Source organism: Corylus avellana, chromosome 3 (assembly GCF_965113065.1).
Source record: "Corylus avellana chromosome 3, dhCorAvel1.hap1.2, whole genome shotgun sequence".
Classification (NCBI taxonomy): Eukaryota; Viridiplantae; Streptophyta; class Magnoliopsida; order Fagales; family Betulaceae; genus Corylus; species Corylus avellana.
In genome coordinates this window covers 8617838-8644744 of record NC_142492.1, presented here as the reverse complement: position 1 = coordinate 8644744, position 26907 = coordinate 8617838, and the positions used below count along the sequence as shown (strand labels likewise).

At 35.9% G+C, this 26907-nt stretch overlaps 3 protein-coding genes across 3 annotated transcripts; 1 reads left to right on the top strand and 2 right to left on the bottom strand.

Moving 5' to 3' along the window:
- The first annotated feature begins 48 nt into the window (after positions 1-48).
- PHR1 (photolyase 1) lies at positions 49-4352 on the top strand. Its single transcript, XM_059586903.2, has 9 exons — positions 49-454; positions 919-1259; positions 1351-1591; positions 1824-1981; positions 2067-2103; positions 2314-2372; positions 2947-3028; positions 3110-3181; positions 3451-4352. Exons 1-9 carry the CDS (start codon positions 125-127, stop codon positions 3622-3624), a joined length of 1494 nt encoding a protein of 497 aa, XP_059442886.2. The 5' UTR covers positions 49-124; the 3' UTR covers positions 3625-4352.
- Positions 4353-4970: 618 nt separating this feature from the next.
- KEU (Sec1/munc18-like (SM) proteins superfamily) lies at positions 4971-17547 on the bottom strand. Its single transcript, XM_059586313.2, has 21 exons — positions 17320-17547; positions 15131-15189; positions 14699-14780; positions 13235-13313; positions 12930-12980; positions 12746-12842; positions 12551-12583; positions 10918-11043; positions 10653-10841; positions 10473-10556; positions 10284-10382; positions 10098-10174; positions 9188-9284; positions 8224-8349; positions 8047-8142; positions 7793-7912; positions 7642-7719; positions 6101-6291; positions 5789-5879; positions 5616-5705; positions 4971-5316 (listed from the first exon to the last, which is right to left on the bottom strand). Exons 1-21 carry the CDS (start codon positions 17390-17392, stop codon positions 5260-5262), a joined length of 1995 nt encoding a protein of 664 aa, XP_059442296.2. The 5' UTR covers positions 17393-17547; the 3' UTR covers positions 4971-5259.
- A 5187-nt stretch (positions 17548-22734) lies between these two features.
- LOC132174958 (cyclin-dependent kinase-like protein) lies at positions 22735-24689 on the bottom strand. Its single transcript, XM_059586729.2, has 3 exons — positions 24371-24689; positions 23352-24283; positions 22735-23194 (listed from the first exon to the last, which is right to left on the bottom strand). The coding sequence occupies exons 1-3, from the start codon at positions 24455-24457 to the stop codon at positions 22852-22854; spliced, it is 1362 nt and encodes a 453-aa protein (XP_059442712.1). The 5' UTR covers positions 24458-24689; the 3' UTR covers positions 22735-22851.
- Positions 24690-26907: the final 2218 nt, after the last annotated feature.

Genomic DNA, 26907 nt, shown 5'->3' with positions numbered 1-26907 from the left:
GTTCCTCTTCCCTCCTATCTCTCTCTCTCTCTCACAGATACACACACACACACACAGAGTCACATTCTTTCTCTGAATCTACGCACCCACGGCGCACGTTAGCAGACGAGGCGTGTTTTCAGCGATGGCCTCCATATCTTCTCCCTCGAAGACGTCGACGTCCGTACATCCCGGTCGAATCAGGGTTTTGAAGGAGCGATCGCGGCCGTCGGATGGGGATGTGGGGCCGGTGGTGTACTGGATGTTCAGGGACCAGCGGATCAGAGACAACTGGGCGTTGATCCACGCCGTTGATCAGGGTAACAAGCTCAATGCGCCCGTGGCCGTGGCATTCAATCTGTTCGATCAGTTCCTGGGCGCGAAAGCTCGGCAGCTCGGGTTTATGCTGAGGGGGTTGAAGCAATTGCAGGGAGAACTCCAAGAGACCCTTCAAATCCCGTTCTTCTTGTTTCAGGCGAGTTGGGTCCTACATTTTTAATATGTAGTGTTTTATGTTCGTGATTTGTTTGGATTCCGAGAGAGTATGATGGAAAAGAAAGGAAAGTGAAACTGATTTGTGATTTTTAAAAAGCTTTATTTTGATATTTTTTGAGTGATGGGATTGGCTGGTGTAACTTTTTTTTTTTTTGAAATTGTTTCATGTCATGAAAAACTTCATAGCAGCCAATTTTGCCACTCCAGTGGATCATATAAAGGAAAAAGACCAAAATGTATATGAGCGTTTTATAAAATCGCAGTTTAACCTTTTAAAATGTACGCTTTCTAAAATGCACTCCCAAAAAGATACAATTTTTTGCAATTTTTTGTAGCTTGCTTTTGAAATCGCACTTTTGGTATGTGAAATCGCAGTTACAAGCACTCCAAATATAACAATATGTTGAAAAGCTCTTCCTTTTTTTTTTGTACGATGATATTTAGGGAGAAGCTGAAGAGACTATTCCAGATTTTTTGAGGGAATGTGGGGCTTCACTTTTAGTTACAGACTTCTCGCCTTTACGTGAAGTTGGGAGGTGTAAAGAGGAAATTTGCAAGAGGGTGAGTGATTTGGTGACCATACATGAAGTTGACACTCACAATGTAGTACCTACTTGGGTGGCATCGGAGAAGTTGGAGTATAGCGCTAGAACTATAAGGGGAAAGATTAACAAAAGGCTTCCAGAGTACCTCATTGATTTTCCTACGTTGCGGCCTCCTAGTAGAAAATGGGCAGCCACAAGTCAGTCGATTGATTGGGATGGTGTCATTGCCGATGTTTTGAGGTTGGATGCTCTAATTAGATTGAGTTGAGTTGAGTTGAGTTGTGATCTTCTTTGCTTTTGTAGTGTTGATATAATAATCTTTTAATGCTAGGAAAGGAGCAGAAGTTCCCGAAATTGAGTGGTGTGAACCAGGGGAGAAGGCAGCAATGGAAGTGTTGATGGGGAGTAAAAATGGGTTCTTGACAAAAAGGTTGACAGGTTATTCTAAAGATAGGAATAACCCACTAAAGCCTAGAGGGCTTTCTGGTCTCTCTCCATACTTGCATTTTGGACAAATATCTGCGCAGCGGTGTGCTTTAGAGGCTCGTAGAGTCAGAAACCTTTGTCCTCAGGTTTGTTGTGTCAAACCTCAGCTTCATTGTCTAGCTTTCATGATTTTCGTTGAATAGGAATTAAGAAAAATAAGCATGGTTTTTTAATTTACTTTTTGTTCGAATTTGTTCTTAGGATCCACAATTGGTTCCAGTTTGTTGTCACGTTTGAATTTTCTTATCTATTGCTTTTTGTTCAGTGACTTATGGCTTCAATGATAGCTTGATCCATCTTCTACCTGATATTCTGAAGGCGGTCGATGCATTCTTGGAGGAGTTAATCGTGCGCAGAGAACTTGCCGATAACTTCTGCTTCTACCAGCATCACTATGATTCACTTCAAGGGGCATGGGAATGGGCACGTAAGACCTTGATGGATCATGCTTCTGATAAGCGAGAGCATAATTTCACGTGAGTTATTTGCTTTGCTTTAATCAGTTTGTGCTGATTCTATGGGGAAGGTTCTCAAACTTTTAAATGACTTTGGAATTTGCAGCAGGGAGCAATTGGAAAAGGCACAAACAGCTGATCCTGTAAGCTGATTTTTTTAAGCTTATTATGTAATAATATCAATAATAATTTGGAAGTATATAATCTATCATAGTTTATCTTCTGATATACATATTGCTGAGGTCTTTTTTTTTGTTTTACAAATGCTTGTAGTGTTCTTTGGTCTCCGTTATATCTATTTGGTCTTTCTGCTGTCATTGTTCTAACAATCTTTTCGGGGTTGTGATTTGCAGCTCTGGAATGCTTCTCAGTTGGAGATGGTTTACTATGGGAAGATGCATGGTTTTATGCGGCAAGTGACTTCCTGATGGACTTTTTTCCTCCCTTGTTTGTTATGGAGATTGATGTTGCTTGCAACTTAAATGACCTATGTTGATTGCAACAAAGTCTTCTCTCTGGTGTAAAGCCGGACAGACCTACCATTCCATATTCTTCATAATTCTTGATATGTAGAGACAGCTTGTAATAGTACAAATGGTCTTCATGAATCAATTTGGTTATTTCTTGAGATTAAAAGTATTGTGATGTTTTGGAGCTTTTAATCACATTTTATCTTCTCTGTTTGCTTGCATACTTGCTGTTTTGTCAATATCTTGATTGATTGATTTCTAATCTTCTTGATTTTGATTCCCTGGATACTGGTGCCATTTTTCTGGTAATGTTTTGTCGTAAAAAAATACTGTACTTGATGAATACATGAGTGTAATATGCTTTGCTTTAGAGATTGAAGCATTTTTTTGCTTGAATATGCTGCTTGCAATGTCCATAGTTGTTGATTCTGTTACTCTTTGTGTCATACTTTTTTAAAGAATAACTCTTTTCTTTTTGGATCTGTTACTGATATATGTAAGAAAAACCTTGTGCAGAATGTATTGGGCGAAAAAGATTCTTGAGTGGACAAGAGGACCCGAAGAAGCGCTTGAAATATCGATATACCTAAATGACAAGGTAATTTCACCACAGATCGTGTTTCAATGGAGATTGTTACAATGTCTTACCAAGTTTTCTTTACCTAAACTTTGCATGCAGTATGAAATTGACGGCAGGGATCCAAATGGATATGTCGGCTGCATGTGGTCAATATGTGGTGTTCATGACCAGGTATGGGTTAGCCATTTTCTTTTATATTGAAAGGATTCAAGAATAATATCTATGGCTGGTGGTGTTACCGAATTAAGTTACTTTTGCTTCCTAGGAAAATGAAGACATAACTATTTCCATATAAATCTGAATGAAATGAAAATGTTAGGCATTGGAGGCAGGCCTACCCTTCTGAAATGGATAAGAGACACTGAAATAAAATTGGGTGTTCATTGGGCAATATCTTTCTCATAGCCACACTATTTAGATCCTTCTTGCTGGCATTTCAGGGTTGGAAGGAGCGGGCGATTTTCGGGAAAATACGTTACATGAATTATGCAGGATGCAAAAGAAAATTTGATGTTGATGGATACATTGCTTATGTTAAAAAGCTAGCGGGTGAAATTAAGAAGAGAAAAGCAGAAAGTGTGCTCAGTCAAAAGGCAAAGAAAGTCTGTTGTTAGTAGCTTGGGTCCTAAATCCAATATCAAGAATAATTTTTGAAGACTATACCTAATTTAGCATGAAGAGTAATATTTCAAGACTATTGAAAGGGGTCCTGATTGACAGGCATCCATATTGACTGTTTTACTGGGCAGGCATTTTTTGGGAATTGTTTGTACAATAATTTCACATACTTCCCTCCCTCCTTCCCCCTCTTTCTCCATGCTGACAAACTATTTTGTGTTGTAGGAGAAGCTGGGAGTTGTGAATTCTAACTTCATTTTGTACTATTAGAATCTACTAGAAATTCTAGCTATTTTGTTGTCTAAATTGCTAGCAATTTCGACAGCAAATGTGAGAAAGTCCTTATGAGACCTATCTACCTGAGTAGGTTTTGGGCAGCCCGCTTCCCTTGTTTGGGAGGTTAGCCCCATAAGATATCTTATATTTGCTGCCTGGATAAACAAAATATGGAGCAGCAAATTGCTAGAGATTCGGATTTGTAATTTAGACTTAGGTTTAAGTTGTCTGCTCAAACATGACATAACCATAGGAATACTTTGAACCTGAAATGTTGAGCTATAGCTGGTTGTGGGGGAATATTATCATAAGCTGTCCCTACCTTGGTAGTGAATTTACATGTGGAATTGCAATTTTGCAATGAATTGAAACCATGAAGCTTCTTCTCTTAGGTGGATGTTCCAGAATTGTTGCTATTTTGATTGATTGATGCCACAGGGAAGTACCATTTCAAGGATGAAATGCAATAAGATTGGACATCCATCTCAGGACTTTGCTAGAAATGTTATGATTCGTGCCATTAAAACCTACAAATGTGTGATCAAGGCCTTCCAGAATATGATCCTCTCCATTTAGTATAAAATATGAGAGGTAATAGTCTTTTAACACTAAAGTTAAATGATAATATTTACAATATTACTTTTGCTTTTACACTAAATGGATGCTCTCTATTTCCATAGACCATAGTAATGATTCTAGTGACAATAATTGCACAAAGGATAAAAAAATAAAAAATAAAAAAAAAGTCTTGGACTCTCTTACAAATTTATTAGTGGCAAGTTGATGTAATGTATTATCATAACCTATTGCCACTAAAAAACATACATTTTAAGAGTACATTAAAATAAAAAATAAAAAATCATATTTTCCAGTTGCACACAAAGGGAATAAAACCGAAAATCTCCCCACCAATCCAATATCCATAAATGAAAAAAAACCGCAATTTTACCGAACATTTTAAAAGTCATTAAATTTTTAGGTCACTATTTGTTCAAATATCATTTTTAAAAACCGCAAAACCAATCAGACAAGTAGTCTGAGGTAGAGTTGCAGTCAGGATTTATCGTTGAGACTTGCAAGATTCAGTTGGTTCTTTACTGCGATTGAATTATTTATACTATACACACCTGTAATGACTCCACCACGCCAATTACAATACATAGCCAAAAAGCAACCTTGGCTAGGCAGGATGCTCAAATGAACTATCCAGATACAGTGCCACTACAACCAAAAGGAAAAAAAAGGTTTACATTTCATTGTTAAAAAATGGATTTAATGTGAGTGTGTATGATTACAAATTGGATTGGATTCTGCAGCAGCAGAGTACATTCCAGGCCTCCTAAGCCACCCACATTTTAGATCTGGAGATCATCTATTGAGAGTTCATACTCCGCTGACAGCATCTTCAATTTCTGCAATAAAATACCAACTTTAAGGCATGGTTCGTAGGGGAAAAAGATCTTCTCTGTTTCAAGTGAAATGGAGATGGAGACATTTCATAATTATTATTTTATTTTGTTGCATTCAATGGTGTATATATAATGTCACGTTATTTTTAAATGGCGTGACAACATATTCACCACGTGGCATCATGTACACCATTAGATATAACAAAATAAAACCGTGACCATGAAATGGAGAGAATCATTATCCGTTGGTAGGGGGAAGCGAGTGGAACTGTTAAATAAAAGTTGGAATTAAAATCAATCACCGTAATGAATTGTGGAGGATCATCAATACTTGTTGAGCCCAGAACAACTTCTCTCTTCAATTTAGTTGTAAGCTTATGGCAAACCCTAAGCTGAGGTTGAGTACATTTTATGAGTACGAATAAGCCAGAAAGGCAACCACCATAACCATATAAAACGGATAAAAGATTTGTACCTCAGATCTAGTAGCTCCGCCAACGATAAATACAAAAATCCGTTGGCCCATCTTCTTAAAATCACTGGATGCATGTCTTAGAACTGAATCACTATAGATCAGAAGGAAAAATAACATCATAACTATGAAAAACTACAGAATGATATGGAGAAGAGCATAAACATGCAAGGCATCACTTTTGTTAAACAAGCAACAAGCCAAATCAAACCAATGGATATTAAAAAAGCTAAAACACGTGGACTCGGTTAATGCAGGAATTATCAAGCTGAACAGACTACTCAAACCCACATGTAGAAAGAATGACAACAGTACCTCGAATACCCATCATCAGAGTTCCGAGGCCGAGCCCATGTATGTGTCCGTTTTGATCTCATTGAATGAGCAGCTGGAGCTGGATTTACTGCTGCAGTGTTAGATGTCCCATGAAAAGTTTGACTTGGGTCATTCAAACATGGGTAATCATCTTTTGGCAGTTCACCTTTGCCAAGCTTTTCAACAAGTTCCTGAAAGATGTCAAGAATTTGGGTCTAGTAATCCATTCATCCCATATGGCTTTAACGATAGGCACAAAATATGACATTGTCAACCAGATATTAATCACTTACCAACATTGCCAAGATTATCTCCACATAGCAAGCTATGTTTAAGACACACGAATGTCTGCTACTATCATTTTTCACTTGGGTATTTATCATACCAACAGATAGTCAATCTTATGCCCTCATTTGATTACAAAAAATAATTAATAAAGTATAAGAAGTGAAAAGTAAAACATGCAACCCAGAACACTAAAGAGTTTTAAATATATGATTCCATGTACTCTTTCCTGTTCACGCGACATCTCATTTATCCAAAACAGCATACTTATGGTTCTAAACCATTCTTTGTCACCCCCCACCCAAAAAAGAAAAGTTGATGCACTTGGCTAAGGTTGCTATATTTCTTTTATTGGTGAGTTGCACATGCATGCAATTGACTTCTAAAGTGGGGAGGAAACCTACAAGGAGACAAACGCTTCTTCAATCAAAATTATGTAGATTCAAAACTTGATAGCAAACTCTGTATAAATTTCTTCCTTTTTGGCAAGGTTATTATTCAATAGAAAAGAGCAAAAAGGGGTGCTCCCCTAGGAACGTATACAAGAGACATACCAAACACGCACGTGCACACAACTTAATTTCTAAACTCTAGAAAATCTAAGAAATAAAGTAGAGAAGTCATTTCATACTTCAATTGCATCCATCCAATTGGAAAGCAATCGCTAAATAGCTTCAAATCCTTGAGTCAGTTCAAGGATTTCATACTTCACTGCAGGGGAACCCCTAACTTACTGTTATTGGAAGCTCCAACACCATGGTGGCATGGTCATTAAATAGGCCTCTAGCAACTAATTAAAGTCAGTTTCCATAGTCCCTAAAAATCAGAAACATTCGAATCTTCCGATTGCCGTGGGACCAACAACTTACAACCTTGAATTACTTTTAACCTCTTATTTAAAGTTAAGAAGCTTGAACACCATAATATTTAGCTAGCCTTCACAACTAACAAACTTTGGCTTCAATTGGCCCCAAAAAAAGGTTTGAAAAGCAGCAGATAAAGGTTTGAAGCATCTTAAACATGAATGCTAGGAAGCATCCATTACAACTTATAAGATGCAACGATACAGTTATTATTACATAACTATGTTGGAGGTTGTAAGCATTAGAAGAAACAATTGTGGAAGCAAATTGGAAACATTGCCATAAACCAAAACTAGATCACAAAGGTACTCCAAGTATGGAATATCTTCAATAACTTGCACATTGTATATGAATACAATGATCTGAGAGGAAATGAACTTAGTCTTATTGTACCTCAATCATAGGGTAAAAGCGTGATAGCTGCCATGTTTCTTGTTCACCAGTACGTTCTTTCCTAGCTGCACGCTTCTTCTGAAAGTTGAATATTTCTGTTAAGACAAATCTCCACTAAAGCTACATGCAAAACTAACATAATTAGAATTACCTTATGCATATCAAACTTCAAAGAGAAAGCGCCAGTTGAGCTTTTTTTGGTATCTGATGATCCCCCAAGCAACCTCAAATTATGAACAGCATTCATATCCTCCTCTGGTAACTTCGCTAACTGAAAGAAGTCAAAAATATATAATTAAAATTGGGATTCATTACAAAAATTGTCAAAATTGATAATAAAAGCAGTAACTGATTTTAAAGAGGAAGAATAGATTGCGGTTGATAAACAATGACGAGTAGACCAACCTTCATTATGTTGAGTCCTTTCTCACCGTCAAATTTCTCAGGATAAATGGCTGCAAGAATCATCAACAAGCGCAACTTATTTTCACGAGCTGTATCCTGGAAAAAAGTTTTTTTTTTTTATTTCAGAATATGTATTGATAAGAAAGGTACAAACATTTACTCTCTACAATTTCATACCTCTTTTGTGGTCAAGAATTTGATTACATCTTTCATTCCTGCGTCTCCAAAAACCAGGTCTTGCTCCAGCTGCCCAAGTTCTCTAAGCCCTGATTCCCTAATCGTTCTGTTAATTTTTCCTGCAATCTACATAATAAACCAACTCTACATGAGGCCATGACCTTTTTTCACTCATAACTCAACTCCTAGAAAATAATTGGATATACATTTACTTAAAATGTGAACAAGTCTGTCCATCATTTGGGGAGGGGGGAGAGTTCCGTTTTTTAGGCTATAATAATAATAAAAAAAGTTAGTGAGTAAAGTAGAGCTGTATTGTCATGGGATCAAGGGGCAAATCACCAATAAATTACGGAATGCTTGAATCTAGAAATGAATATCTTGATATGCTTTGAAATGTGAAAAATTGTCTTCAAAAATATTTTGTATTTGTTGCAACTTAGAATGCTTTAATTGAACTCAACTAGTGGAAAATTTTAAAAATAGAATTTCTAAATGGTTCCATAGTCAGCCCATTTAAGCCGTTCCAGTGGTTATGCCTATTCTAGCCATGCCATCAACCCTTTCCATCATTATAAATTGAGCTGATCTGTAACTGATCACAGCTACCACTGGGCTGATATGTAATTGGTCAAGGAAACAAAGAGGATGCAGACTTCCTCCATATTCATATAAATAAGCAAGCCAAGAATTATGCAGTTATGAGAAGTATACAATTTTTTGCAGGCTGCATCAATAAAATATTTGTTGGTTTCTTAAGTGTATCATAACTAGGAATAGTACAGAAAGGCCATAGAACTTGTACACCAGACACTCTCGCAATTCCTTTTCCCATGACTTCACAGAAGTATAACAGGGGAAGACAAACTTCAGTATCATGTTGCATGATCGAGACCACATCTTTCACAAAGGTCAACTCATTAAAAAAAAAAAAAAAAAAAATTCACATAAACAAGACACTAACCTCTACATGGAGGGAGAGCTTGTCAATTTGCTCACTATACTGCGGTAATGCTTGAACCATCTTTTGCAAATCCCGTGTAGACAGCTCACCTCCATCCCTATATAGAAGGTGGGCTTTAAGGTGAAGAACATATCATGACAGTCATTATAACAGACTGCATAAACTCAAAGGTTGAATACAAATTACAAAATACATAGCTTATACTAGCACATCTTTCTTTGATCCATGGAAACAAGGCAAAGAGTTTAACTGGGAGAGAAATGTAAATCTGTCATACAATGCTCAAGGTCCTAACAGTCAAATGAAAAATGAGGCAGGTAAATACTAAAAACAGTTAATATGCATAGATTAAGTCGTATCTAGATATCAAGCATAACTAATATTCCTAAAAGCTCACAGCTTCCACAGGACAGAAAAGTTGTTCTACCATGAATTACTAACAAAGGATGAAAATTCCAGGTTATCCAATACCCAGACAGAAGAGAACTTCTATCCATATATCTTGACAAACCAGAGCTCGAACTCTGACAAACACATCACAATTATCACAACATCCATCCACAGCTCATGGAGTATTAGGATAGAAATGTTAAATCGGTAGCTAGACCCCAAGGGTTGCCTTGCCCCCCACCCCCAAAGAGAATCAGACTAAATTGAAATGGTCAACCAAAAATTGACCATGTCAAGCACAAAGGTCCACCTTTATGGAGTTTACTTACTGAGACCATTATCTAGGACATTCGTGAAATTTTATGCAGCTAAAATCAACAATATCATGTAAATGTTCTATTTAAATAAGAGATATTAGATGTCCTTGGCAACATTTTTTGCTATAACTGTCGAGGAATCAGAAACAAATGCATTATCATTCAAAAATGAGGAATATTTAACGAGTACAATTTGCATCAACCTTGAACCATGTTGAATTTGTGCAGCTCTATTCTTTGCAATGAAGCTGGTCATCTTCTCATGCAACCGCTCACTAGCCTGAAAAGATGGTTGATTTAAAACACATTAATATTGTGTGTATACGTATATAAATAGTTATATATTTACACATCTGTATAAAAAAGAAAGAATAAACATGATAAATTACATCTGCTATATGTGCATGTCGAAGCTCAAGCCAGACAGGATCGTGATCCTCCAAAAGAACCTCTTTTTTCTCAGGTGGACCATTGGTTTTACCAGGAACCTGAACAATACAATCCACTGGTGTACAATATCCAAAAGAGACTGCAGATGATTTTGACGTATTTATAAAATTTGCAATCTAAAAACTTACCTCGTGCACATATTTATTTCCTTCCAAATTCAGTAAATCATGGCACATGGCATCATATGTCCATTCATGTATGACAGGAGTAATCTAAAATTTCAAAACAAGTATATCCATCATAAATAATATAGATTATGCGTAACTAAGAAAATTATGAATCCATAACAAACACATGCACCTAAAAACCTGATCTACAGATCTATCAAGGATGAGCAACTCGCATGTTTCTGTCTGAGGAAAGTTAGGAAGTGATTTATATTTCATAAGACAGTCCCAGACGCCAGCAGCAAGCTTTGTAGGAATTAGATCACGAAATGTTGTCATTGTAGTTGCATCAAGAGACTTGGCAGCACGGTAACGCACATTAGGATATTCCTGATAATATAAACATGCTTCAGAAAATTCTCAATACATTTAAATTCAAAATTTGAAATAACTAATATATATTTACCCTTAACGAAGCAAAAACTGTAGCAATGCGGGTAGCCATCACATTCAAACACATAGCAGCTTGGCGAGAATTCATTTCATCTCCAAAAAGTTCCTCTAAAGCCCTCTCATTATTGGTGATAAAACCCTGTATAAAGAAAATCACAGATAAAATAGATCATGACAATAATCACATATTGCCATCAGAGGAGAAATATTGTGTAAGGTTTGACCTTTTTATTAAAATACCACAACAGCCAACTCTTCTTCCAGGTTTAACTTTACAATACTAATTTTAAGGTTGGGCTGATGGTAAAAGAAGGGTTTCAAGTGGTCGGAATAGCAGAGAACTCTGAAAAGCCCATCAAGGCAGTATTTAAAATCATTTAATAATAATCTTTATTTCCCTCAGCACTGACACCCTGAATACAGTCACTAATTACGATGAAAAATACCAGTACTGGCTTGCCCATAGTTCAAGCGTTAATAGGGGCACATTCAAATGCATCTATGTTTCAATTCCTTCTGGACTGAAATCTATTTCTTTCTGAGCACATGACATTCTCTTTGTGATAAGTGTAATCTCGCCATAGATTTAGGCTGAGAAGAGACAATGGGTTTGATGAGTCACAATTTCAAAAGGTAAGTCCCACGAGCACAATTAGCGGGTTTTATGCTTGTTGGAGCGGTTTACACAATCTGAAAAGGGAAAGGAACACAGAGAACCTTCTAGAATAGAATTAGGAATGTTTGTAATGCACTTCATGACAATATGCGTTTGGGTTAGAATTCAGTGTAATATCCTCCATGATCTTATACTTCTCAAGAAAACAGATAGCTGCAGAGATCTTGGGGGTATCACAGAGGATGTATTTAGGTCTTAGTAGATACCTAGAGTCTCTTTTAATCTCGAGTTCAGGTGGGGAATCAATTTGCTCACCAATTTGAGAATATGATGAGCTGTATTTTTCTAGGATACGCCCCCATGCTTCATCTTTTTTTTTTTTTTTTGGGAGAGGGGGGGGTTGTTATTCTATGCAACTTCTTACCTTACCCAAAAAAAAGAAATATGTTGCTTTCCGCTTTTTCTTTTAAATGGTAAGTTACATGGACTTGAACCCCGACCTCACCCTCTTGCTACAAAGGGAGGAAGTACCATTTGAGCCAAAGGTCATTGGTGCTTTCCTCTTTTTATGCCACATTTGGCAAAACCAAAACAAAAGAATGTCAAAGCTAGGATATTTTTTTTAGTTACACACCCAGAGATTTACACTTTAGAGAGCAAATAACTGCACCATGTTAAACTGAAAGGAAACAAAACTATTTACAAATTCCGATCCCAATATCACAATTGCCAAAATCAGTTTCATTGGTACCTGTGGGTTTAAAAATTAAAGTGCAGTAGCCCACAAATACCATTTATAACATTAAGCATGTTAAAATATGCAGTCAAAGTTCCACAAGTACATTGATGGAACATGTCATCAGCAACAATGGCTTGTAAAAATCCCTAAAACTATAATGAAAAGATAAGAGCATATCTAGACTAAATTCATGATTATCTATAAGATAAAAGAGTATTATCTATACTCAATCCACAATATCTATATTACAAATATGGTAGCAACAAGTTGATTTAAGTAAGCATCAGATACCTGGCTGTCTATAGCGAAGTACTCGAAGTTCATCTGCATTTTTCACCCAAATGAGAAGTATATCACTATCCACCGATAAGTTTTCAAACCAACAATATAGAAAAAGAAAATGAAGCAACTAGCTGACATATAAAAGTGTTCCAGCACAAATATCACGCCAAGGATTTGTATTTTCCAAGACAAAAGAACTAGCACCTCTTTCAATGCAACTATGCGGGGTAAAACAGTCGTATCCTTCTTGATGAGATTAACAAGTTCTCTTGAAATAGGCGAACTGAAGAAAACAAATGCCCTTCACAAATACAAAGGAAAAAGATTCAAAACCCACACAAATCTTTCATGCAGACAGAAGTACGAAAAATAAATGTCCTTCGCATACTTCCTGTATAACGGCGTTCTTCCAGACATATCCGACAAGAGCATTATAACACTGCAAATTAATGAGGGAGAGAGAGTTAGAAATGACTCATCTATGCACCTGTGTCTATGGAACATGACAAAATCTCTTGAGTTCAATTTTGCAACAGAAATTACTGAAATAACATAAAAAAGCCTAACAAAAAGAAACAAATAGAGACCAAGATAGCAAGAATCCCTCAACCAACCAGAAAACATAATGCATTTAATTCTGCTTAACTAGCACTAATAGTATCTACAAATAGATACCAAAAGGAGAATAATTACTTTTCTTTGGATGGCTGGATAAAGTATATAGCATCCATGGAGGGTAATGGTTGTCTTCGCCTGTATATGTCTTCTACCACTGCAGGAAGATTTGAAAATGCAATGGCTTTTAGAACAAATACCCAAATAATCAGATAAAATGAAAGCATAATCCAACATAGCATTCCAATTGTCTTATCACCTAAACCATTATCCCAACTTTTATTTGATTCAACAAATTTTCCTAGCTGCTTTTTTCTATACAAGTAAAAGTTTATTAATAAAAATGATAGGAGCACCGAAAACTCCAAAAAAGTGACTGTTACTCTCAAGAGACTTCCAATGAAAAAGCAATCACACAAATAGAAGGTTCAGTCTGTCTAAAGGAAGCTGAATCCCTTCAAAAGTCTGAGAATTTCCCTCACCATATCGTCCACATCAGACATAGTGGAACCATGTCCACCTTATTTCTGTACCGGCCTGGTTTATATCTCCAGCAAGATCGTAGATGAAAACTTGTAAAAAAAAACGCAGTGTAACAGCCTTCCAACAAACTCTTCAAAACATACAGTATGTATAAGGAAGAGTAACACTACATTATTATTAAAATAAGTTCTACAATCTATATTCTAACTTTTGGACATAAATCATCTCATGGGTACCTTCAACTGAACCTTCAAGTAAAATCTACCATAGCACTCAACAATACAGATGTACTAGTACCTGTATTTCATATATCTTTTCTACATAACATTTGTATAAACCTCTAGAATATCTATGAAAAACATGTTGAAAAATATTTGTTGCCTTGGCCACACCTAACCAACAGAACAAATTGCCTCAGCCCCTCCCCTCATAAACTACACTGTAGATGAAATATTTTAGTAATCTATGACATTATGATCATAAGATTGTTCAACTAACAACTGCTAATACCATCAGCCCCTCCCCTTGGTAAGACAACCAAAATTCAAAGGAATCATTTTCATCTCGGGAAATTCCACAATAAACTCTGCTCATGTCGTACTTCTGTGTCGTATCCTTTTCAAAGTAGTCCCAAAGATAAAAGAGGGTTGCAATAAGTTGACAGTCAGCTAAAAATTTTGTCACATGTTATGAACATGGATCTCATGCGTAAAACTATTTGTGTAGCCGAGTCCAATAAGTTGGATTAAGGTTTCATTGCATTGGAAATTCCACATAAAAAATTGACATGCTGCATCAGAGGCATCAAAACCATCCATTGGAAATTGAAGATGTGATGCCTATTGATATGAAGTATTATGCAGCACCACCTTCTATGATCAGCTAAAATGTATTTTGACGGATAAGTATGAGAACAATGACGTAGTACATATCACAAGAATAAAGCATTTCCTCCTAGCAGATGATAACATGGCATGGACTGGGCAGAAAGCAAAATGAAAATCATTGAGGGAAAGAACTTTTTTAAAAAAAAATAGAAAATATCTCAATGCTTCTTACATGAAACACCTTCGTCTGTGATGTCAGCCATCTTGCACGAGTAGGACATTATCTTAACAGTAAGTTTGTCCATAATAAGTACCTACAGGAAAGAGTTTCAAGGACAGACAATTGACAAATGAATTACTACAAAATAAAATATAAATTAAAAGTATTATGCAGCACCGCATTCTATGATCAGCAAAATAAAAAGTTCATCAGACATTTATAAGAGAGATAATTAACAAGAAAGCAGGGTAGAAAAAGTAGACACATAAAACTTTTTAAAGTGCACATGGGCTATAAAAAGACATAGTTAATGAATACTCATAATGCTCATATAGCATGCATATGTTCCTTTTTTCGATTGAAAAAGATACCAAATGATCTTTAAATGCATAGCTCACCAAAAAAATCTCAAATGTATAGAAAACTATTACATGCTGCATATACCTTCCAAATTGATTTTGAATCCCCTGTTTTGGCCGACCGAAGCATTTCCTGCAATAATCCTGCACATGAATAGGATTTGAATTGAATAATGGAATCAAGTTGGAAGGTATATCCACACACACACATTTAATATACATACATACATATATACATACACACACACACACTCATATCTATATAAAAGAGAGAGCATCAATCATTTTATGAAAAAATAAATTACTTATCAAAAAAAAAAAATTATGAAAAAATAAATTAATTTTTCAATGGGTTGTACAAAAGAAACATAAACTATATTAAGACTTATGAGCATCACTGAAACAACATACAGACAAGCTCCGACTGAGCATCTTTTCCTCTATAACCCAAACGGGAGAGAAGATTAAGCTTCCACAAGAAGCAACAAGAGGCAGAGAGGCCTTTGTGAACACATCCACCATCTGATGAATTGTCTGTCCACACATAAAGGACCTTAAGATCACCACGAGCAACTTCCTCCCAAACAAAGGGATAGTAAAATTCGCAATCTTTCCTCACCCCAGTCCCACTACCGAAAGACATGGAGACCTGTTTATCTCCTCGGCTCCTCACCTAAGACTACCTGCATGTCACTTACTCGAAATTGCTTAAGGAAATTCCAAGCTCCAACACTTAAAAAGAGTAACTACACAAACACAAGCCAATGGGCCTAGAGACTACTCAAAACACCAGTTCATCAGCTTAACTCATCTCTATTTCACTTACAAAGCAGCCGAGCTTGACTCAGCTAGAGAAGCAATATCCTATAAGGAAAGAGTCCCATAGGACCTTCAGAATAGCTTCCTAAGGTATTGTAAGCATATCTAAGTGACATCATACTCAATATGTCTGCAGAGGAGAGGCAGTGCTGTCCCTCCAACTTCACATGCCCTTTTTGAGGTAAGCAATCCAGGAATAACTCTTTTCTCCCTGGAATACCATTATTGCATCTTCCTTTTACCGCACTCTAATAGGACGGGAAAACGTCATCATCATCCCCTCAAGATACAAAGTGTACAGCTGCTCAACTCACTCAATGCTGCTACCACTTATTCGTCCTCATTCTGCCATCCTAACCTCATAATAATTGCTAAATACAATATAGCAACCTGCATAATCAAATTCTCATACACCCGAAAGCAGTCGCCAAAAGATGTTCTTCACATTCAAATTCTCATGGAAATGAGCTGCACCCTATGCAAATGACCATAATTGGAAAATGTCATTCACAGCATCGCATTAGCGATCATCTTCATAACTGGATCAACAGCTTTTAAATCTTTTACTAACATGACAGCTTGTGATATTTATAATTTACACTCATGATAAAGCCTCTTTTAGTCATATCTGTTAAAAGAGATGGTCATAGTTCATAGTAATAACTATGAAAAAAATGCACTATCCCAAGTTGGTGATTGATGGTCCCGATTCATATGAATTTCCTTTTCATCCGTGGGTGTCTCAACCTTTAACCCATCCACCATATTAGTGTATCATTACTAGATCCTTGTTTTAAGTTCATCAACATCAGTCCACATTTCAAATAAGACTTGGGTTTTGCTGATTTAACTTCCATCCTAGCTAGATGAACCCCTATCTTTAAGGAGTCTTACTCGTCTTTCAAGTTGCCAACTCCCACTACCCAAACTTCACCACGATATCCCAATATCACGAAACCACCAATATCTTAATACATTCACATTTTCCTTTACTCCCCAGACCTACTTTATCTTTTTAACTTCTCAAAAAACAATAAAATTCAAAAAAAAAAAAAAAAAAAAAACGGACCGTCCTTGATTGGTGAAACGAGAATGCGACACGAATTCACTAGCTTGCTCAACCCCATAGCTACTTTGAAATCCTAGTAACAACCATAACTCATATTCTCAAAAAAGAAAAATATATTGTTACTAAATGCATTAGCTATTGAAACAAAGTTATATATAACTTGATCCCTTACATCCCCAACCGCAACCGACCAGGACATATTGTTCTACGAAGCCGAATATATCAACGAACCAAAAATAAGCAACTAAATAAATGTCTCCACCAAGCACGAAAAACGAAAATTAAGCAAAAATAAGCAACTAAATAATAGACAAACTGTCAGAGAAATGATTAACCATTAAATCGTACTAATTTGCAGAAAGGAAAAAAAAAATGATGGCACTCACGGTCACGGCTGATTTGCCTAAAATTCTTGTACTCGCCGCCGTACGACGACGAATCGGAATCGGACTGCGACATCTTCCTCGACGCCTCTGATTGATCGCTCCGGAACAGAAATCAGAGGGAGAGAGAGAGAGAGAGATCGTCAAATTCAGGGTTTAGAGAGATAGAGAGGGAAGAAAAAGGTGCGTGGGGTAGAGAGAGAGACAGAGAGAGAGCACGGTTTTGTTTATTCAATTAAGCTTATTATTAAAATGAGAAAGTTACGCAATGGCTGCGAGTCTCCTTTCTCCATCACGGGGTTTAAAAACATGTAAATCACCGTTGTAAATTACGTGTTTTGAAAAATATTTAACTTTTTAAAATAAAAACGTGATTTATGAAGCCGCAAATATCTAAAACCGTTGTCATTATAAATAAATAAATAATTATAAATTAGTTTAGATTTAATCTTGATTTTTTCTCCTTAATAATTAGCCACTTGGACAGAGTTTTCTTGGAACTGATGAATGAAAAAACAAAATTCCTCCATCATAATCTATAAAATTGTAGTAGGTCGTTTCACAAGCGAAAATTATATATCATCCGTTGTCAAATTAACCCTAATGTGATTTAAGTGGGTTGATAAAGGACGTTATTAGCATGCATGTATCATGTGTTAGATTAATTTTTTTTTCAGAATTATAAAATGTGATTTATGTTTTGAATTATTTGTTAATAGTTTTGAGAAAAGTATGTTATATCGAAACACTTTTTGGAATAAAAAATAAAAATACATTTACAAAGGAAGCAATAAGTTAGTGGATAATAAATCTTTTAATTTCACAAATGTAATAGAATATATGTAGTTACGTATTGAATATGTTGTCACATTATCTAACGTTTTAAGTAACATAACGTTAAATACAACAAAACAAAAATTAAAACGTTGAATAGATCAATTTATGTTGTAGGTAAGATGTAATGTGGTTTAAAACGGAAGTTGAGATTGTTTCTGTGTTTTGTTTTTATTTTTCATTTCCAAAGTGAAAAAGACGCGGTGGCCAACCGCCAGCCGATGTTGAACCGGCAAGAGGAAGAGGCTTGGTTGACAAAAGTTTCCAGAAACGGACTAGGAATTTTCTTTGTGACGAAGCTTTCTTTATAGGAGGAAACATTCAATTTTTGTGACTTTGACATGGCTTTGTAACTTTATATATCCATTTGGCAGAAGTTTCTATTTTTTCTGGTAATGCTATTTCTCATATACTCCTTTTATTTTTTATTTTTTTTTAATATTAAGAATTGGTCTCTCAAATACCAATCCTCTTTCTCAAGAAAAGTAGCCTTCTCCAACGAAAATGTTTGATTTTATAGAAATGAGGATCCTTATAATTGAATAGCCCAAATTATGCGGGATTGTAGGACTTACCTACTCTAAGCAGCCTTAGCTGCGGAGTTCACTTGCCCTCAATTATTTAGAACAAATGGGCCCGGCAACCCCCTTCTCCGTAGATACCCGAATTATATGGAATTTGAGCACCTCGATTGTAAGGGATTCCAATCTTAATTATAGAAGATATTTTGTTGAACTTTTGATGAATATCCCTATTATTAGTGTTAGGATTTATGTTGGCCACCTGTTAATAATAGTATTAACAAGAACAAACACAACACTTTGGAAAGTTGTGTTTTTAATGTTGTATTATAAATTATCAAGACTCATTTAGAGAAACAATGTTAACTACAAATTACTTTTGCAGCAAATGTCATATATGCCCTTGGCCAACCCACTTCGAGAATACGAACTTGAAAGCTTGTGATATGGGTCAGGGTAATAAAACTCAAACTACAAGTCTCAACCAGACTACACTGGATAAGGATAACAAGAGGACGAAGGGTAAACTGTAATAACGAGACTTGACTAGGTAGAAGAAACCTAGATAAATCGACTAGCCATGATAGCATAGCAAAAACATGTAGAACACTGGGATTAATTGCGGCATTAAGGACAATTGAATTTGCATCATATCTACTCCTTCAGGCGGAGAATATATTCAACTATATTTGTAACTTGCCAATAAGTCATAATTTAGCACTACACTTGGTGAGGGTCATAATTCGGCATCATGCTTAGTTTAGGTTGTAGACGTTCATAAGGAGAGGACATGCAACCGTTTCAAGTACGATAAAAGTGCCATTCTTTCCAGAAGCACCCTAGCTCTCATCTTTAGAGCAATTTTGTTCACCTTGTGTTAACTTAAGCAATCAAAGAGTACCCTGCCAACAACCATTGACAAGTCTTCTCATACTGTTCTTACTCATTCTCTCAAGCGTTCGTTGGCTAAGACTGGCTGTATGATATATTACATCATGAGTTGGCATGCGCTGTTTGTAGCAATCGAACCAATAATTAGGTACTTTATTATAAATTATCACATGTAGTTTTAAAAATACATGTGAGAATCACATACACAATTAAAATACACACGAGAAGTAAATACATATGTGAAAATTACAAGTATTTAGAATATGTATATCAATTTAATAAACTACCCAATTTAAGGAAAAACTGTATTCATATCTTCGTGGACCTCATATCATGACAAGATGACTCTGCGCACAATCTCTCTCCCTCTCTCTATTGTTTCCCAGCTTTGGTCCTGTTGTTTGAGTAACATGGGGGGTTTTCTCTTTTCCCTTTCACTTCTCTTATGGGTCTTGTGGATTTGGACCATAGACAGGCTAGTTAGCAGGGACATAGCCCTACGCCTGTCATTGTCAAGAAAATACGAAAGAGAAGAATGGGAGAAGAGAAGAGGTGGGAATGGGATAGAGTCCTACTGATATGATGCCTAATTGCCTAATGTTTCTTCTGTCTCCTTGATCTTTTCCTTGGCACGTACGAGGGCATCAAAATGATGGCAAAAAGTACACCCACAAACGAAGATGCTTGGGTAGATTACAACTGATCAACGCTCAGATTTGACTCAGCTACTCCAGACATTGGCTTCTTCTTGCGCTCTGGTTTGCGACCATTAGATGCCGATTTGCATGTAATCCAATGGTCCGAAACTTGTTCCCCTTAATCATGAATGCATGTGATGTGCACACCCACGTGTAGTCTTTACTTCTTATTATCTATATCGTTATCTTTCTTCTTGTGTCCTTAACTACCTAAAGAAACAAACCATAAGGCAAGACAGACAAAAACTACATATGATTTTTGTTCTCTCACCAACTCTGCCTATCCGGTCAAAAAAGCTGATAAAAAATTTCACGGTGCCGTAAGTCTACTAAAATTGGTGGTTTGGGGTGATCAGCCACCCATGAATCTCTAGGTATGGTCACATTACTTACGAAACATTTGGAGGTTGCACCACTCACGAAACACTCGGGATGGTTACGACTACTATATTTGGTGATCCGACTATAATTTCCCGCTTGGTGGTTGGGTGTAGTGCCAATAAGGAGAAAGTGTGTAAATTTTTTTACTATGTCAGCCAGAGTAAGTAAAACCCATGTATTGGTGGCATTGCTCTTGATTGAAAATGCATACTCCTTCAATGATTGTGCACATAGACCCTTAGCCCATTCTAACGAAGCAGAATTTATGGCAGCTCCACTACTAATAGAAAGTAAGGTTCAATCAATGCAAACTTGGGGTTCTAAGAAAATAATATATGCAAATTTGGGGTTCTATTTCAGATTTAGATTCCATGCAATGAAGGTTAGGTTATTTTATTGCATTGTGATGGACAGCTTTACGAGAGAAATTGTTAGATTCCGATTGCTCTAACTATTTGAGTACACACCGGAATCTAGATAGCCTCTCACATGAAATAATAAAGCAATCTTATTGCACGAGATTTCTGTACTTTTATAGTTGAGCTTTGTCATCACGTACTACTATACATAATCGTAATCAATTTGCAGATGTCATGTATTGACCGACATTCAGGAACTCTAATTTTTTAATCAGAATCTCAACCAAGCATTCTACCATGGTACCATATGGATTAGGAATAGGAAGAGTCTAAAACTCAAATTGCATATATACAAATACACCTAGTGCGAGTTCTTTTTTTCTTTTTCTTTTTTAATTATTTCTTTTTCTTTGTATAAAAAAAAAAGGATTTAGGTGCCTTAAAAAAACTACAAAAAACCTCATGTTGTTTTTTTAATAGTTCAAGTTTAATTTCACTCACTTTTTCATAAAATAAAAAATAAAAAATAAATTTGAACCGTTAAAAAACCTACAGAAAATCTCTAATACACCTACCTTATGTATGTGTTGTACTTCTATATTTCATACAGAGAATTTGCTTAATTCCTTGGTCCCATAACGATCGAGAACAATACTAATCTAAAATGGTAGGCCAAATTCAGAAGATCCAAAAATCATTCACAGGAGAAGCATCCCACTCACATGGCCCCGAGCATCTCCAACATATTGTCTATATAAAATATTAAATTCTTTACATTTTAGCTAATTAATAAGATCCAAAATTTCACTTTAATAGATTCTTTCAAGAATCTTAAAAACGAAGATAATATGATTCTTTATATTTAGATAACTACATTAATTAGCATTCTCTTCTCTTCTTTATTCATTTAAAGAATTTGTTGAAGTATATATTTAAAAAATAAAAAATAAACTAAATAAATAATGCTGCTGAGATGCTCTTATAATTTCCTTGGTTACTTGGGACCCATAAATTTATCGTGTTGATATACAATAAGAATCCAATATTCGTGTACCAAACAAGATAAAATGATGAAGATCACAATAGACCATACAACGAATGAGACATAGAACCAGAAAATGCCAATCCACTACTTGCCCAAAAAAACCCCACAACCTAACATCTAAAAACATGCCAGAGTTAACTACCTAAAAAAAAAAAAAAATACTAAACACTCTAAAAGGAAAAAGGATAAAGCTCAAGTCTTACCTAATAAAGAATTAATGTACAACTTTAACATCCATGAGTATTTTTACAATCAAGACACTTTATAAGAGCTATTCATCTTTGCAATGTGGACTAAAATCTTACAATCTCCCCATAAATCTTCCACATAAATCTTTGCCATCCTCGTTAGAGTCACGTCATGTAATGTTCTAGTCCCACATGGCGGTACTAGGTTGTTTCGATAACAAAGAACAAATATGAGACTTAGCACGTGCAATTACCTTTATAATCTATCTCCTCTATATATATATATATATATATATATATATGGGTTATTCATCTTGCGTTACGCCATACTATTCAAAACACAAAAAACAATTCAAAATAAAAAATCCTCTTTAAAACACAACAATTTTATAAGAACACTATTTCAAACCAAAAAAAAAAATCACACCACCCCCCCTTCTCACCACATTATGCATCACAAACCAATTTAACAGTGCTATCACAATCAACCCAATACAGCAATTAGAAGCAAAACTACAAAAGTATTATAAACAGATCAAAATGTTTTCAATTTTAAACACATAATTAAACCCTTCAATTCCTAACCTGATTATAGGATTAAAACCCTTGCCTTCAACATTACAGATTGTTATCATTGTTGTTGTTGTTGTAGTACCTGCATAGCACCTTGCACTTGACCACGCTACCATACACATAGAACCCAGGTGCAGCCATGATCCGAACCACCGAAGGAACCAACTTCTTCACATTATCTCCAGCCATGTCCTCCATGTAAACCCCATCGAATCCCACCCCTTTGTCCACCCGAAGTATAGGCAAGCTCGGGTGCACCGACGTGGCCAAAAGGTGCACCAGCCACACACTCTTCGACGCACCAAAGAAAGCCTGCAAGAGCGGCTCTGGCCACGCCCTGTTCCACCCCAACATCGCCACAATTTCACTCATTTTCCTGTCGCAAAACCTGTTAAAAAGTATTAATTAAATAATTTCATTATTAACTCAAAAATTTACCAATCTTGACTTCATCATTTCATATCTCAAGATACTGAATTGAACTTTATCTTCATGGTTTGATATCTTATTTCAATTAAATATTTTAAATCTTCGATTAAATTTACCTACTGAACTCTTCGCTGAAATGCCTTGTTCCCTTGCTCAAGACCTCCTCCCATGTCAAACTCTGGAGCAAGTTGAAGGATTCAAAGTTCGCCTCGCACCGATCAATGGGGTTCAGGATTTGATTCGCGGCGTTCTTTTGAAACCCAACTGATTCAAAGTCTTCATAGAAAGCTTTGTTCAGAATAGCTTCAAGGTGTAAAAGCAAGCTTCTTGGGTTCTTTGAGTGCGAAACTTTGATATCATAAGGTTGGAGAAGAGCAGAAATTCTTTCGTATACTTTTCCTCCCATTTGCCGGAGTTGCATAGCGAGCGACCGGCTTAGAAGCCGGACCGACGACCGAGCCTCCGATACCGACACCAGAAAATGCTCAACGACTTTGTCGTTAGCGCCGTGATGGTTGACTTTCCGAAAACTGCATTCTTCGAGGCCGGATTTCAAGTTATGGCAATAGATTTCCAGCTTGTTGAGCTTCTTCTCAAGCTCGGCCATGGTGTGCTTGAGCCTCGAAGCTTCGAGAACAGCCTCGTCTCTCTTTCTCGTCGCCTGAATCAGCTTGTGCGAGAGCTCCGCCACCGCAATCTTCCACTGCTCCTCTCTCGCCGTCGTCAACGCATCCGCCGACGACCTCGGACTCTTCCGAGTTAGCGACGAAAATATCGACTTGAATATTCCGTTGGGACTCGCAATCGACGAGTTAGAGTGCTTGTTGACGCCATTGTTGTCGACTGGAACAACCGAGATCTTCTCCCGCGCGTGCGGCCGGCACTTGTTGCACGAGACCGAACCGTCCTCTCCGGCCGACGCACCGCCGGAATCGGACTCCGAAATCTTCCTGCCATTGGGTTTTCCGGCGCTTCTCTGATCCTGGTGGAGCGGCGTTGGGTGGTGCTTTTCATCTTCGTCATGCTCTTCTCTTTCGCATTCTTGAATCTACAACAAACAAAAAGAACCCCATCAATAATTTCTTTTCATCGTTTCTTGAGAAACAAACGGGAGTACAAAAAAACGTCGACTTACAGGGGTGAACTGCGGGGATTGGTAGTGGGGAGGAGGAGGAGATTTGGAGGAAGAAGAGGAAGGTGAAGTTGAGGACGAAGGAGCCATGTGTATTGTTCCTGTTATCGCATTTTCCTTTGCTTTTTCCTTCGCTTGATGACAGTTCTAAAATACGTCGGGTTTCAAAATTTTATCCTGAGCTTTTGGGTATGGCTCTCTCTGTCTCAGCGTCTTGTTTGTTTTTTCTTTTTCATCTTCTTAGGTTGTATTTTTCGTCGTCTTCTTTCACGGTCGAGAATTACCATATTGGGTTAAATGCTTGCACGGATTTTGGAGGCAGACAAATAGACAATACACTCTCTCAGGCTCTTGTCCGTGATGATCTGTTTGAACTTCATTGACTACAATAATCATTAAATATACAATTAAGTGCGTTCATGTGACTAAAAATTAAATTAATTTTTTTTTTTTTTCATGAGTGATTTGTGTTTAAAGTTGTTAAACATATATAATGATATGGGTAAGTTGACTTGTTTGAAAAAATTTCTAATGATTCAGATTATTAGGTTGATATGTACTTTATTAAAAATGCAGGTGTATTTTTTTATTAAATTATTGTTTATTCTAAAAAATTAAATTGATGAGAAATTATTGATATAATCATAAAATCATTAATAACAAGGCCCAATACGTGGACAAAGTGAATGACGGAGATAATGTTTGAATTTTTTGTGTTACCATATTATTAAATTACCACTTATCACAAATAGTTTAAACTAATAAAAAATTATCTATTTAATCGTTTAATTCATATTCTAACATCAAATACATATTAGTCCAATAAACTCTAGTTTGTTTTCAAGCACTTAGGATAAGATTTCCTTACAATTTAAAATAAATTATAAATTCTAAAATTACGTGAATTCACGTTGTTTCTTATATCAAACAGTTTGAAAAATGTTACCTATTAGAAAGATGATATATTATAATAAAAACTAAGTATATTTTCATTAAGTTACTTTATGTTATGAAAAAACTTTGAGCAAAAAATATATTTTGGTCTTATAAAGAAAAAGCGTATTTTCAAAAGTACCAAAAACAAAAAAATGTGCTTTGAGAGGAAATTTGTTTGACTGTCTCGGTAGCATAGTAACATTTTTTAAGCCATTTGATGAAAAAAAAAAAAAAAAAGTTTAAATTCACATAATTTTTACTTAATTCCAAGCTAGCTTAAAAAAGTTGCGTAACATTTTTTTTTTTTTTTTTGGACATGTCCGCATAAGGAAAAGGAGATTTAAATTAATGACCTCTATTTCATTAAGCATGATTCCAGCTAATTAAACTACTTCCTAGAGCGGTTGCGTAGTATTATTGTAGTTTGCCAATTGCCATGGTAGGTGGATATGAAGCCCATAATTAAAGATTGTGCCATTTTAGTAGTGTGTACACAAGGAAAGTCTGCACCACTTGCCCACCTGCGCAATGAATGTATTCTAAAGGAAGGAAAAAAAATGCAGGTGCAAGGTGTGAATGTAGGTTGTGTTTGGAAATGGAATGGAAAATGTGAAAAAATTATAATAATTTTTTTATTTAAATAATAATAAAAAATAATTGATATAATATAATAAATAAGAATATTAAAATTAATTTTTTATTTTTTATTTTTTTGAGTTTTTGAATTCGATCTCGGACCGGTCTGGCCTTTACCAAACACAGCCGTATTTTTGTACCATTGGCGCATGCAAATATGAATGAATTAATATGAGGGTCGTACAAAATTGAATGAAGCCATCACATCAAGTGTAGTTGGCGTACTTTTCCTCTGCTTTTGGACTATCGTGGTGGCTTTATGGAGGTGGTTTTCATGTAATAAATATATTATTACATTATTTAAAATGTAAATAGGATTTAAGTATCTGATAATAAATAGAGAGTGCAATAACTCTAATTTGCACTTATGTTCTATGTCATATTATATGTTAAAACTTTAAATTTTTTTTCTCTCTCCGGCGGTTGTGGCCAGCCTTCATTGTAATTACACCATCCTTGCTTATTGATGCACCATCACCGCTACCACCATCACTCAGGTTGGTCCGCCACATGCTTGGTTGTTTCTAAGGTGGTCGAACTATTTCAATATTTGCTAGTTTGACCACTTTGAACCGATTAGAATGATGATTCAACCACTTTAAAGACCAATGGAGAGTCATCAAATCACTCATGTGAAAACTGTTACAAATAAATGGGTATACTTTAACTGGCAAATCATATATACACCCACTTACTTATATATGCTATACCTGCTCGTTAAAGGGTGATGGTAAAAAAGAGTTTCAAAATTACAATCCTAGAATTTAAGGGTGAATTAAATTAAAAAAAAAAAAGGAGATAAATTTAAATTTTGAAAAATTTAATCATATTTTAAAAAAAATTATAAGCCTAACAATTTTTCTGCTGAAAATGCTTAAAAAATAAAAAATAAAAATTGCTAAATAGAAAATCTCTTTGTAAACCCTGAGATGGTAGAATTTGTAAATGGGTTAAAGTAATTCCAAAAA